At 39.1% G+C, this 15,369-nt stretch overlaps 1 protein-coding gene across 1 annotated transcript in view; it reads left to right on the top strand.

Moving 5' to 3' along the window:
- Positions 1-15,369, top strand: part of LOC126249483 (forkhead box protein P1) — a 777,252-nt gene that overhangs the window by 347,044 nt on the left and 414,839 nt on the right. Inside the window, exon 2 of the mRNA XM_049951136.1 lies at positions 1,216-1,329. Coding sequence (XP_049807093.1) covers positions 1,216-1,329 — 114 coding nt within the window. The remainder of the gene's footprint in view (positions 1-1,215; positions 1,330-15,369) is intronic.

Raw genomic sequence — 15,369 nt, 5'->3', positions numbered from 1 at the left:
TTGCAGTTAGCCTCGCACCATCTCATTAAATTGTTACTTTCCTTCCTAACTTGTTTCCACTGGACCACGCGATGCACGACCAAGGGCATTTTGGTATTTTATTTTAACCTTTATTCGTGTTCATTTTACTTTCACTTTCTCACAATGTACTCTTGTCCCATCATCAGCCAAGTGCATCCGATCTTCTTGGATTTTTCTGCCTGCCCAACAGCCTAAGTTTTTTCTGCTTCGTATTTCATGTTATGGGATCCATGCTACTTTCACTGCTGTGATCAATTGTATAGTCTGAATTTTAGCCTGACTGTGAGATCCGTAGCGTCTTGTCTAGTGGGCCCAATTCTCTTAATATGCCTATTGACGTTTAGCCTGCGTTTTTTATATACTAATAAAATTTGTCAAACGCCTGAATTATTTTATATGCTTTTAGTCTGTATATTCCATCCTCCGAGTATTTTGGACCTAAAGTTTTCCTGATTACATACCGGTCTCTATTTCCGATTTCTTTAATGTCTCTCTTTATGTTTAAAATGAGTTTTTCAGCACACAAGGGCACTCTGATATGATGAACTTGTTCTAGTGCCTTATTTTCGTAATTTTTTTTATTGGCGATGTCTTCTGTAAGTCTGATTGTTGTTTCCAACGAATTTCTAGGCTAGTCTCTTAAACGGTTTTGTCTAAATGTTGTAAATAATATACGCTCTCGATCTTTCCGTGTTAAGATTAGAAGTCAATAGATTAAACTCAACAATAATTAATAATAATTACATAACAGATATAAAAATATAGATTTAGATTTCCTTATTTAGAAAGTTCTTAAAATTTTGATTGCTGGCTTATTGTTAGACATTTACGTTGTTTACGATCTCTCGAGACATATCATTTTTCTTTACTTGTATTTGTTTTTGTGCTGTTTGAATACTTACAATTATACTTTATTTTGTTGTTTTTTTCAGTCTGGATGAAAATTGAGAACATTAAATAATAAAATAGCGCAGATTATTTACTAACAAAACGTCGATCAGTTTCGACAATTGTGCTGTAAAGCGATTTTTGTTAACTGCTACGGCGCGTTATAATATGTGCCTGGGTTTACGAGCTGCAGTTACTGCTTAAGAGCTACAGCTACAGAGAGCGGCGCGCTTGCATCGCTGTCTTGTGATGGTGACCACGGTGTTGTGCCCCATTGTGAGACGTGTGGTTTTTGCGGTGTTGCAGGGTCACCTAGGCGATAACCCATTCGAGACGGGCTCCTGGGCGAAGGCTCACTTCTCAACACACGCAGCGCCCTGGCAGACGTCTTCACTTCGCACAGGACATGGTCGGCCCACAGTGAGTACAATTTTTTCTCAATGCGACCTCCACATACCTCAGCGCACTCTCCGTCAAACTTTGCTCTCTATCTTCCGTAGGCGTGACGCGCACCAATACTGTATATTCAGTCGTCGCAAGTGACTTCAGATGTGACTCGTTAGACTTAAGCTTTTCATTATTTCTTTGCACCAAATGCTACCGTAAGCAGTCCACACAACACATTTATTCTCCACCTATGAGTACATGAGAACTGCTATTCGATTTCATTTACTGCTTCATAATACAGCTGACGTTATAATGGTTCTGCAAGTACAGTACCTAACTCTTTATTACTGAAAGGTACCATTCACCAATACAGAATTTCAGACCCTTTTATGGACAGTGATTTCCCTCTATAACAGCGCAAGAAGTGAAACAAGCCCTCTATAATTATCAGTGCTGAAAGGTGACGGTGCACCAAAGACTCTCCCCATCTAGATTTATAGGCTAAAAATGACATTAACGTGGATAACGTGCATTTCTTTTTGGACCATACTATCGATTTCCTTCAATTTCTTTCGGAGGTTTAGTATGGGAACAATAGCTGCACACACACCTGTGTGCGAGCTGATAAGGTTTAATTCATCTTAACGTCCTCTGCACGATCTATATGAATGGGGTTTAAAATATTCGCAAATTGCGGCGGTTCTCGGAATTTTCCAAAGAGCCCGAGAAATAGTAGGCATCGGTTTTTGGATTATAGTTCTTATTTTACAGCTTCCCAGTTACTCCTCCCTGTGACTGAAACAAACTTGTAGCCATTCGAGATGTCCTTCATTGTAGACGTGATATCAACCTAATGTTTATCCTACACACTAGACAATATAGGCCTCCCAAGTGCTTCAAAAGCAATATCTTTTATGGACGATGTGCAGTTTCACAGTATCTTACCCACCAACTGAAGCATTTGATTCAGGTAACTTACTACTGAGCGTATGTAGTCGTCCCACTTCATCTTTCCACTGATTTGTATGACATCCTAAGTATTTATAAGACATGACTAAAAATTACATTTTCTCAAAGAAGGAGAATTATCGACATTCCGGGGAGCTTCTGCGTCTGTGTCCTTCGCGATACAACACCCTGATAACGAAATTAACATTCCTCGAGTATTTCTTAGCGTTGAAAATAAATAATATGTGTGAAGTGACCTATCTAAACTTTACTCACCAATAAATTTAAAATTGTTTTTCGGTTCGGTAGCAGTCCGACGTTCTTCTCATTTAAGAACAGTAGCGCACATGCACTGAAAAACCGGAAAAATATTGACAAATTTAATGATAGCACTTCTCAGCACGCGCTGTCACTGTAGGTGCGGGATCCGCATTTCCAACGACAGCGTGTTTTTTTACGCCTCCTTGCCCGACAGATCACATGGAAAATACAAGTTATACGATGCACTGGATGGCAGTGACTTTGGTCTCTAGTCGAAATTATCGTTTAAAATTGTTTTCTCCCGTGTCAAAAAAATTATACGTAAGGACAGTGAATCGCTTCCCAAGTAGTAATGTAAGTGGCGATCAAAAATGTTTCATCTGCGGGCGTTGCTACAGCGTACAAGCAACCCACGCGACTTCTATGCAGGTATAAAAGGACCTACATGTAGGCAAGGGGTTAGCGTGGCCTTCGAGCGGAAACTTTTGGATCGTCTCTCATACCATACGACACTTCTGCTGTGCTATTCGTTACTAAACTACCCGTCATTTCATTTATTCGCGAATCTGTTTCTGGATTCTTCTTGTAAATTAACTGTAGCACAAGGTAACGTTGAAAAATATAGATGACAATAGTGTGCCATGAAGATGCAGTAATGTCTCACAAAAACACTATCTATGAAATTTTGTTGGCTGCATCAAGTCACAGCATACGTCAATACTGGAAATTTAAGTCTGAACTCTGCTACATATTTTAAACGTGCATGATAACTGTGGTAACAAAACAGGGCAACAGCTGGATTTTAAAGGAAAATTTCGTGGCACATGTGCACTACAATTAAAGTAAAAGAGATATCATTTAGTAACCGAGAAGGTATCGGGTTTCCATTAGTAACACCGTAGAATAGACAACTAATCAAAACTATCGGCGCTGACCTCTGTGGCCGAGCGGTTCTAGGCGTTTCAGTCCTGAACCACCCTGCTGCTACGGTCGCAGTTTCGAATCCTGCCTCGGGCATGGATGTGTGTGATGTCCTTACGTTAGTTAGGTTTAAGTAGTTCTAAGTCTAGGGGACTGATGACCTCAAATGTTAAGTCCCATAGTGCTTAGAGCCATTTGAACCATTTGAAAACTATCGGCGACGAAAAATGTATGAGTATTGTTGTGTCACTTTTCTTTCTGGGACATAAGAACATCACATCTGGAGCGATACTGGCTAGACAGCAGTGAAGCTTTTAAGTTCAGCAACTTTTGCTCTTCGCATAATTCCTAATTTAGGAATCAGAAACATCAACATCATAATATGTTATGCACACGTCCATTCATTAAAGTCTTACGGAATTGGCTTTTGGGATAACTTATCATTTAAATAGAAAGTATTAATTGCACAATTGCGAGTAGTGAGGATAATATGTGGTATTCACCCGCAATCATCTTGTAGGCGTCTCTTCAAGGAGTTAGGATTTTAACTGTTTCTTCACAATTTTCATACACGCTAATAAAATGCGTCATAAGTAATTGATTACTATCGCTGCTCGTGGTTCAGAACGGAATTCAATATACATAAAAAAAACCTTTAATTAGTTGGCCAATAACATAGAATGCGCAAATTTTTGAAATCATTCTTCTTCGGGAAACTCCTATTTCATAGACGAATTTTTTACTAAAACTGCTGTTAGATATAACTAGAAAAACTAAATTGAACTATACCACTACTTAAACGAGTAATTAAATAGTAATATGGTCATTTTGAATAAATTTGAGCCAGTGTGTTATTTAGGAAACTAAATCGCTAGCATGTAGCTATACTTACAAACAAATCATGTACATCGTAGCCTCGTTCCATATCATTTCGATAAAAGTCGTGGAAATGACCTTCAGAACACGTAACTTGCTCACTCACATACTCCCGCCGTATTGCCTATGATTCTCACGCCTTTACTGTACGCTAAATAAATTAAGTTTCTTTGCGCTCTGTATGCTAACGTCAATTTTGTGATTCTTCCCGTTCAGATGATACTACAGCTCGAGCAGTAGTTTCTCGTGTCTTTTGGAAATTATATTAATCGCGGTAATATAAGCGGGACAAAAAGTGCTTTATAATTTGGATTCCATCTGTGGTGAGGGAACCGGTAGGTAACGTATTCTTTAATAAGGGCACAACTAGCATTCCTGAAAGACACGGCGCGCCACTTTTAATATAAAAGCCAGCGATTAGTTTTTACTTGGTTCTTAGAGTTCCATAATACGCACAGTAAACAGCAGAATTTGGCACCCTGGCCGCCGCCAGCAGCCGATACTCACAGAGCCTATTAATGAAACGGAGGCTGTGCCTCAACTGTCCGGAAACAAATTATAGCGGCATCATTCCCGGATTCCTGCTATTGTCCTTCTCCTCTCCCCCAAGCGCCAACGTCTGCAGAAAAATGCTACACTTCTGATTTACGTTTCCGGAAAGAGGGGACCCGGTAGATAGTCGTTTTTCCCCTTTTCTTTATACTTATAAAATTTCCTGCCCTTTGCCTCCGGTTCGTGGCTAGCGAGGGCGTAAACTTGGGGGTTATAGGAGCGATAATTTCCTCGGTTTTTCTGCAAGACAGCCAAACAAACATACAAACAATCGGTCGCAAATTGGCAAGCATTTTCTTGGCCCGAAGACGCAGTTGGCTTGCAGAGCGAGACTCGTACCCCTGGCCACTTTTTCCTAATAATTCTTGCGACGACAGAGCAACACCAGTCGCAATCACAACAGAATTATTATGTCTTGTGTGAGCTTGTGAAAAGACTCTGTGGGAGAGGGGGGGGGGGGACACTGGTTCCTATTGAAGGCCTAGTAGTACAGAACTGCGCACTAATATTCCTTTATTTCTTCGAAGTAATACAGTTAATCTGAAATGATCTCAGTAAACGAAATCACCGTTACCGATATCAGAAGCCTAACGTCAAGATTAGTTTTCCAGCATTGTTTTATCAGCGTGTAAAAGTAAATTTCTGTCAGAATTGCATCGTAGTTTGTCTAGAAGTCTCTTAAAGTTATTAGAAAACATTCTCACGAACAACCCACACTGTCTACGAACGTTTCGAAACATTTCTGTTACACGCACGGTATTCGACGTATATACGCATGATTATCAGCGCACTGTGTGCGATAGGTAGCGTCCCGGGTGCGAATCCATGTCTGGCGTGCTGTCTTCGAAGGTAGTAACGACGCTAGTAATTTGAATACTTTTTGTTGTTTTCTTATGAAAACCAGTTGTGAATTGAAAAAACTTTGTTTCAGACTGATATAACGTCACCTTCTGTGAACTTTAAGGCCGTTGGGCAGGTATTTTTGTAATCGATGCGTGTATTAACGTCCATTTAACATTTATTTTTTCGTGCTGACCTCACCGAAATTCTAGACGTTTTACAGAATGTATTTCATGGAGAGTTTATAGTACATACAACACAATGGCTCTGAGCACTATGGGACTCAACTGCTGAGGTCATTAGTCCCCTAGAACTTAGAACTAGTTAAACCTAACTAACCTAAGGACATCACAAACATCCATGCCCGAGGCAGGATTCGAACCTGCGACCGTAGCGGTCTTGCGGTTCCAGACTGCAGCGCCTTTAACCGCACGGCCACTTCGGCCGGCATATACAACACAATATTAACCCATATTTTTTTAATGTGTAAATGTGTTTATGCTATCTTTTATTGCTGCTTGAAAATGGCGTTGCACCTACTTTGCTTTTTTTATCCTTAAGTGACAGCAAACAGTATCGAAATTGGTAGACAAGGACTATAAGAAAAAAGACTTGCTTCGTTCAGGGTAATCGGGTACCCAAGTATACGTTACCGTCAGACAACATTGCTCAGGCCCCCACAATAAAGCTTTCCGGTGAATAATTCCTCGTCACTTACAAGACATAGTTTCGTAACATTCCAACGTTGGTAGAAGGTCTAAGCTCGTCTCAAGTGTTTAGTAACAGTGCACGAATACTGAAAAACTGAAGCAATTTGCGCATTTCAGATTGCACTTCAGAACAAGATCCTTGTTCTAGAGGTTGTCAAATTTTACGCCTATAACCTTTTTTTTTCAAAATAGCATGTGCCCTCGCGGTAATCTAAAACCTACTAGTATTACAAAGAAAGCATTTAAATTTGCATCTCCATACCTCTGAGCACCGTGGTAACACCCAGCACGCCATGTCCTATACATTACGCAAGACATCCACGGTCAGCTCCACACAATACAGTGACATTGCACCTGTCGACGACCTCGAGAAAATACGACGCATTTGTCGATCAATGATACCCGCCATTTTTATTAATTTATTCATTCATTCACCCAGGGATCATCTCAAAATGATATAAGATTTTTCATCATAATGAAACGTAAATAAATAGCTCCAGTATACATAAACACAGTATATATGTTACATTTGCAATGCGTCCGCAGCTCGTGGTCTAGTGGCTAACGTTGCTAACTCTAGATCACGAGGTCCCGGGTTTGATTCCCGGCCGGGTTGGGGATTTTCTCTGCCGTGGGCTGGGTGTTTGTGTTGTCCTCATCATTTCATTGTCATCATTCGTGACAGTGGCTAGATTGGATTGTGTACAAATTGGACTGTGTAAAAATTGGGACTTTGTACGGGCGCTGATGACCTCGCAGTTGAGCGTCCCATAAACCAAACATCATCATCCATTTGGCAATGCGTAACAAGAGTTTATATTACTTGTCAAAAGAAAGTAGGGATGTAGCAAATTACGATTCTTTGGCATTACAGCTAGGAGGCTTCTTCATACAATCTATCAGATTTTGCAAAAAGACGAATTAAACTTCTGTAAATCTGAAAGATTTTGCAACAGTGATTTTCTGTCCAGACGTGTCACTGAGGACGAAGGCAATACTGTTACCTAGAGCACTTCGGTTGCAATTGGGTAGTAAGTTCTGAGACAAGATAATCTGAGATTATTGACAGAAGGCAAAAAAATATCGTCCAAGAGCAGTACATACCAGCAATATCGTTTTATTCCGAGTCCGGCCCCGGTAGCTGAGTGGTCAGCGTGACGGAATGTCAATCCTAAGGTCTCGGGTTCGATTCCCGGCTGGGTCAGAGATTTTCTCCGCTCAGGGACTGGGTGTTGTGTTGTCCAAATCATGATCATTTCATCCACATCGACGCGCAGGTCGCCTAAGTGGCGTCAACTCGAAAAGACCTGCACCAGGCGAACGGTCTACCCGACGGGAGGCCCTAGCCACACGACATTTCATTCCGCCTAACTATTAAAACCGGCGTTTAAGGATAAGTCCCCTTTGCCCTTTAATTTTAATGCCATTACATATGATTAAATAGATTACGTGTCGTGGTGGTGATACGATAAGTACTGTTGTCTTAACAGCAGCTGTACTGTCTCTTACCAATTAACCCCTTAGCGTTGTAACATACTTCGTAATTTAAAATACCTCCTCTTTAACTTGTTTGCAATACATAAAATTCGCACACAAATACATGATTTAGCCTATGGGAAGCTCAATAATGCTATGTGTTGTTCTGTATAAACATGTCTTAATATCCGAAACGTACAATGCCGGATATCTATTTAATTTCAGTTTAATTGTAACATAATTTGTAACCTTGGAATATGATTTTAGTGCTGTTATTAGTACTGCACCATAATTTATGTATTTCCTTATGAGTTTATCAACACACGGTTTAACTACTATAGCTGTATACTTCTTTTTATTTGAGACACATACTATGTCAACAGTCATTATTGCTTTCGTCTATATGTTGGCCATCTTTAGTTTCTGTAGGTCACAGACGGTATTAGACGAACACTATACAGATGTTGTGTGATAATTGTCTTGTCTCACAAAAACATATTAATAGGAAATGGAAATACGACAGAACATTCAAATTTGTGTTTTTTCAAGTAAGAAATTGTTTTACTAAGCCACAACGAAATAAACCATAATTTAAGAAATTATGGAAAAAAATAGTTTTAATCTTGTGTTTGTAGTATTGCAGGGATGATACAGAGTTTAATTCAGTTATTCCTCTATCGGCATCGCACCAAAACTAACAGCAGTACATTTGTTTTAGGCTTTTTCGTGCCGCTTATGTAGTTCTGTAAGCTAGATCCTGAATTTTTATTATGACAGATTTATCTCGTAACCATTGGCACGTGGATGAAAGTTTTTCCCAAGAAACATCGAGACCATATATTTCTTTATGCACCCGGTGAAGTTATTTTGAATATGCTGTATAAATAACGGTCTGATACTAGGGAAGGCAGTTATCGCTGAAACAATCGGTTTCTGGTTATATATATATATATATATATATATATATATATATATATATATATATATATATATATATATATATATATACTCGCCAGATTAACTTCAGTGTTAAAACGATGCAAAATAGGAAGTTTCTGAAATAACCGATTTTCGGTTTTTTATTCCTATTATTATCAGTAATAAACATAGAAATTAAGCAAAAACTGAAAAATTTTGACTCATATGCATAGACTCAAAAGATACATAGAATCAAAATATTAAAGTAAATAGGCAAAAAAAGGAAAGAAATCTCAGTCCATCCACTGTTATCTGTTTTTCTCGCAAAGTGATTAGTGGTTGAATATTTCAAAAAAATCATCAGTATTCTCCTGTTGATCCTAATTTTTTGAAACTCTGCTCAAAAATCATGTTGTAATCGGGGATCACACCGCTATTTGGGCACTACGTATACTCAGTGCTGAAAGATGAAAACTGAGACTAAAGGACTCTGTTTTTCGTGTTAATTTGTCCGTTTTTAAGGGCTACAATCATATAAAGGCATATTATATAGAAACAAATAGCATATCAGCTACTTTCTATTTTTATTGCATACTAACAATGAATTATTAAGTTTTTAATTTATTACTGTTACAATAATTTCCTTCCTCTTTTATTATTCCATAGAAATGGCAGACAAATCGTTAATCTTTTAAAGCAAACGATGAACTGTGCTTCATTGCTACGTCATTCAGTAAAAAAATTTCCAGACTAGGGTTAGTGCCACGCTGCAGTTCAACGGATGGTGTCTCAGCAATGCAGTACCAGTTTTTGTGCTATGTGTTTGCTGTTAGTTTATGCCGCCATTGTTATTAAAATAACAGTGATCGCTTTTCTCATTTTCCACAACGCAGTATTTCAAACCTATGCACATTTTACGAATAAAATTTACTCCTCTTTTGAAGAAAAGGTTTGTTTAAAAAACGCAAAATTTAAGCACTGCTGCTATGGCTAATTGATATTTAGGTTTTTTACCCGATTATTACTAAAAAATAAAAAATACCGTTATAGCCGAAACCAAATAAATACCATAAAATACCGCTTATTCAGGACTAAAATACTGGTATCGGTTTAACCGCTCGTTTTTTTTCCCAACCCTAACTGATACAGTGGTCACTACAATTTGTGATCGACGCCTTTGCGCTTACCGGAAATGATGGCGTCGCGTAGGAGCGGCAGATTGTTGTAAAATACTCCTCAAACACGCACTGTTTAAATGCCGGCGCGGCGCCATGGCGACGGCTAATTTATTATGTCACTTGATGTGTGCCTAATTACTTCCACCGCCCAGCAAAACAAACAAGGCACTCCCTCGATTTCTTCCCTTGCGCCCTTATTACAGCGGTTTAAGGAGTTATTTCTATCGTTATTAGGCTGCACACGCGCCGCGCCTGCTCTTCAGAGACGCGCCCAAAACAATGTTGTAGCAATTACTGCTGTTTTAAGCTATTATTCAAAGTATTTCCGTCTGTCTGCCTCACACGTTTCACAGATCTAAGTACCTACTCTGGAGAGCTGTATAAAATACAACTGTGTTGCAATATCATCGACGTCAACACGACTTTCTATTTGCTAACGTTATTCTACACGTGACTTAAAAATAATTACATAAAATTTGTATGCAAACACTAAAACGCCCAAGAAAAAAGTGGAAGTATTAAACTGCGGTCGATACACATGATGATATGATGCGTTGGTCGAAAGCAAATCGTTTTTTAATTCACAGTTGCAGAACTACTAGAGAATTTTCCCAGATGTAAAATGTACGATACGGACAGAGAAGTGGATACGATGTTCCCCCTCTTAATAATTTGAAAATTCATTCGTCAACAGTGACGCTGCGCGATTGCACTCCCAATGCAATATGTTGACCTTGGTTCCACAAGGAATAAGTAAACCACGGCAAATGTCCATCTGTGAATTTGAAACTCGCGAGCGCCTTAAAATGAACGTGCTAATTTCAACGACACCACACAGCTTTACAGCTTCCGTACATACTCATTTGCCAGATTAAGATAAATATTTGCATATTATTTAAATCTGTGTTTACTGGCGCCCTTTTAAAAATTTAATTGTCACCCGGCGGGCAGTTAATTAATTATCCGCACCAGTAACACGCTTCTCAGTTTTTCGCAAATACTCCTTCCTCGGCTTGCCGTGTATTGTTTGCACTGGCCGGTGTCTCAGCAGTCGTTTTATGTATCTATTACCGCGGCTCAGTGAATCTACTGCAAGAGTTGTCTCGAATACTACACACATTTCTGTGCTAGGATTTGTCGCCGCGCTTTATCTTCTCTTTAAAATTCTATTTGGCCAACTGAATGTTACTAGCCACAAAGTGTACCAGCCTTCTCAATTTCTTATTACGTATATCGAAATAGCGTAGCATTTGCTTTACAGTACTGTATTGCCGGCCGAAGGGGCCGTGCGGTTCTAGGCGCTACAATCTGGAGCCGAGCGACCGCTACGGTCGCAGGTTCGAATCCTGCCTCGGGCATGGATGTGTGTGATGTCCTTAGGTTAGTTAGGTTTAATTAGTTCTAAGTTCTAGGTGACTGATGACCTCAGAAGTTAAGTCGCATAGTGCTCAGAGCCATTTGAACCATTTGAGTACTGTATTCTTCACATTCATGATTTTCGCTTTAAAAATACTGTGTACACGTTCTTGTTTCCTAAGCGCCATAAAATAGCACATACGAATGACTGCGTCGATATGTTTCGAACAATTCGTATTTTTTGTCTGTGACCGTTTTCACCTTGCGTAGCCTTTAAAAGACAAAGTTTTTAGTGTGTAATGTGTATATGAAAAATGCTGGTGCCTTATATACGTCTTTTCTAAGAATTCTTTAATTTCACACATGAGTTTTTGGAAAAGCCTCCACGCTTTAAACGTAAAAATAAACTAGCCGTTTTGCTAGGCTTGATTTCCCTTGGTGTAGGTATCGCCTGTGGGGCCATTCCTGTAAAAAATCGCTCGCATTTCCTTAAAAAAGTGGCGATAATTTCATATGAATAGGATGTCCTCTAACGCCTGATTGTCCACTGCAAATTAATCACATTTTCTGCACGTAGCTTAATAATAAAAAGTACAATTCTTCGTTCGTTTACTATCCTCACGGGGATCTGTCGACATAGATTCTCATTTTTACGATATTCAGCTGTGTTTATACTAAAGATGCTTGTGAGTATGTAAATAACAGTAAACGAGGTAGCGATTACAGTGGACAACGGTACGTCGACTTACAAAAGTAGCAAAATCCACTAGAAAGCGCACGTCGGAATATTTAAAGAAGAAAGATGAACATGTTTCTCACGTATTTCTTTCTTATAGCATTGTAAAATGTTCATACTTCATTCCTGAAACGATAAAAATTGATCATTCTAAAAGTTTCATTGTTTGTCCGATTATTACGGATTCCTCGTCCAAACTGAAACATTTTAACTACTTGTTTTCTCCTTCACCGTAGCATCGCCGCGCTGTGAAACAGTTATTCATGCGAACTACAACGTGTTCTTTATATCCTCCGCGGAAACCACGCACTACCAACAGCAGAGGGAGAGGGTCACAAGTAGAAATTTTTTACGTTCTTCGACATTTTATTAGCGAGTAATAAGGTGATCCCGCGAAAGCGTAGCGTAGCACATAAATTGCTTATATAAAACAAACGAGCACTAAAATATTCACGACGTGTACACAGGGGTGGTTTCTGATTGGTTCCTTCAGCCACAAGGGATCACAACTCTCCGATAATTACAAGAAAAGAGTTTTCGCTTCCTTCTTACGAGGCAGCTTTCAAAATATTTCACGGGTCTAATTAACAACATTCGTAACTTAAATTTATGTAAACTGCAATTCGGATGGAGAGCGTAATAATGGTTTAAAGTAGTGTCGGGCTGCGCTTCCCCGAGGGAGCACGCCGTCTGGGCTGTTCTTCCCTTTCTTCGTGTCTTGGCCTCCGAAACTGTTGTCGTATTACAACACTGGCTTATGAACTTTACCCTCAGTCTTGAAGCTCAAAACTTGAAGATGAATCTGGACAACTGGAATGATTCTCAGTAGAATCTTTCATGAGATTCAGTTATCAAATATTGCCAAGAGAATTAGCAGCTTCATAACGATATACAACAATTTTCCCCTTTAATTCCATTACCCACTGATTTTAATTTTTCGTTTGTTACGAAGAGCTTTCTCTTTCGTCTTTTCATATTACGTCGGTAACAATAGTAGAGTATACTGGACGTATATAATAAGTAATTAATAAATTATTTAAGTGAAACGAAGAAACTAAAAATTACTGATTAAGAAAACATTACTGACCTATGTTTCACAAAATTTTACACTGCCTTTGTTTCTAGTCACAAGCTCATTTTATAGTGTTACTGTGTTTCGAATTAACCATGAATATCTTTTGTCGTTGTGGAAGGCGAGTGTAACCTATTTGAAATAGTAACAATAGAAAATGGACCACTTACCCGAAATCTAGAGCGTGTAAAATAAGCTAAAACTTCTGGAAGCATAGGCCAAAAAAGTTGTTTTTCCTTGCCTAATTATTTACAAAGTTTCATAACAGTCGAAGAACCAAGACAGTTACACTGCCTATATAAATGTTCGTCGCCATATCCATCGTGGTGCAATGTCGTTGCTTATTTTAACGACAAACGCTGCCGTCTTGTTAGGAACAGCTACAAAACGAATGAAAGTATATTTAACGTAAGGATAGGGTTGCCAGAGAAGTCTTTTTTATTTTATTTTTTGCCATTGCAGGCCCCTTAGAATAAGAACGAGGCATCAGGCGGAAACGAAAGCGCTGATGAACGCCTAACAGCCACGCTGCTATCATATTTTGTTCCGGCGTTATTTGAATGTGTCGCAGAAAGGGAGAATTAGTCACAACGCTGGGGGAGCGTCCGTCTTATTTGTATATTTGTTTTCAGGCAGTGGTCACAATGAGGTTTCAAATGTCAGCGCCCGAGGCCGGGTCCCAGTCTGCTCAGAGATTAGTTAGAACTAAAAGAGAGAGGCTACACATGCTGAATACAATGATGCGACAGATGATAGTCAGCTGAATGGAAAACCCCTCGGAGCATTTTTACTCGAAATTTTCCTTCTTTAAATATGGCAAACAAACAGCTCGCCCAGGCCACATTGATTATTTCTCGCAAGATGTAGAATGCCCTGGAGATCTTCTCTCGCGTATTGTAAAGGCGAGAGGCTTAGGGCAATCTCGCGAGACACAGAGCCCATTCTTCTTCTTCATTTTTTATTTTCTTCAACCTCTTGAAATTTTACTGTTGCGTTATTATCGTACAATTATCTTTCCTTTCGTACCGATTATCTAATGTGACTTGAAAAGAAGATTTATTTCACGGTATAATTTTGTTCTCTCAAACAGCTTTCTCTAGATGTTAAATAACTGGCGAGTTCATTGAACTCATAAAACTGCCACATTCGGAGGGTGTTCATTCCAGCGAAAATATGACTGACAGCCGATGTTGGGATGCGCGAATCACGGTTGTCAGATAGAAAGCAAGTTTATTTGAGCTGCATCTCATTCGTGTACACGTATCTTGTGTTGGAAAAGGTTAGTCGAGGGGGGGGGGGGGAGGAGGGGAAGCATCAGACACGTTCGTTTTTCGTTCCATTCCATTCCATCGACGCTATTAATCTCACGAACTCTAGCGATTTATTGAAACATTCGTATATTCGTATAAGACTGCAGTGGGACAAAACGTCCCCGCAGCACCCTTAGGAACATAGTTTTGTGTTAATGTATGTAAATTTTTCCTTCTCTCCAGGATTTACTTGGCTGAGAAACAGAGATCCGTCAGTCAAGCTGCAATGATATTTGCATGCCGTTGTTCTGAGACTCGTTGCTGATGCGAAGTAAATGAATATATGTTAGAAGAAGTGGTGCGCACTTAGCCGCAGTAAGTGACATCCTAAGCAGAAATAATTCGTAAGTACGTTGCACCGATTAACAGTAGCATCGCCTTGTAGTTCCATTACAGTTCAGTACTGACTGAGACATAATTAAGTAAATAGGATAAACTGTAAGGTGTCTGACAGAGATTTAATTCTTTTCAAACTCATGAGTAAGTAATTGTCAGGAAACTATCAAAAGAGATTTTATCGGTCTTATATATGTGTCGCTTTCTGTTAATCATTGAAAGTCATTTAGTTCAACAGTTCTCTTAATGTTGCTTAATACTGATCGTGCTGTCTTATACATGTACAACAATTATTCATCTACACTTCGAGTTTATATCTAGCCTAAACGATTTACGAGTGTGTTCTGTAAGATAATGTCTCCGAACTTTTCATGTGAAAACTCTTAAAGTCTTTTAATTAAAACGAACGCTGTTAACAGTCTACATCTTTACTCTTCGTATCTACATATTTATTTCTCAACATAGTCATCCTGGTGACGAATACATTTTTCCCAACGAGAGACCAGCTAGTTGATACCATTATTGTAGAATGTTTGACGTTGTTGACGGAACAACAGAATGGTTCAAATGGCTCTGAGCACTA

Source organism: Schistocerca nitens, chromosome 3 (genome assembly GCF_023898315.1).
Source record: "Schistocerca nitens isolate TAMUIC-IGC-003100 chromosome 3, iqSchNite1.1, whole genome shotgun sequence".
Classification (NCBI taxonomy): Eukaryota; Metazoa; Arthropoda; class Insecta; order Orthoptera; family Acrididae; genus Schistocerca; species Schistocerca nitens.
Note: the sequence above shows the minus strand (reverse complement) of the source record. Positions and strands in the feature narration are given on the sequence as shown.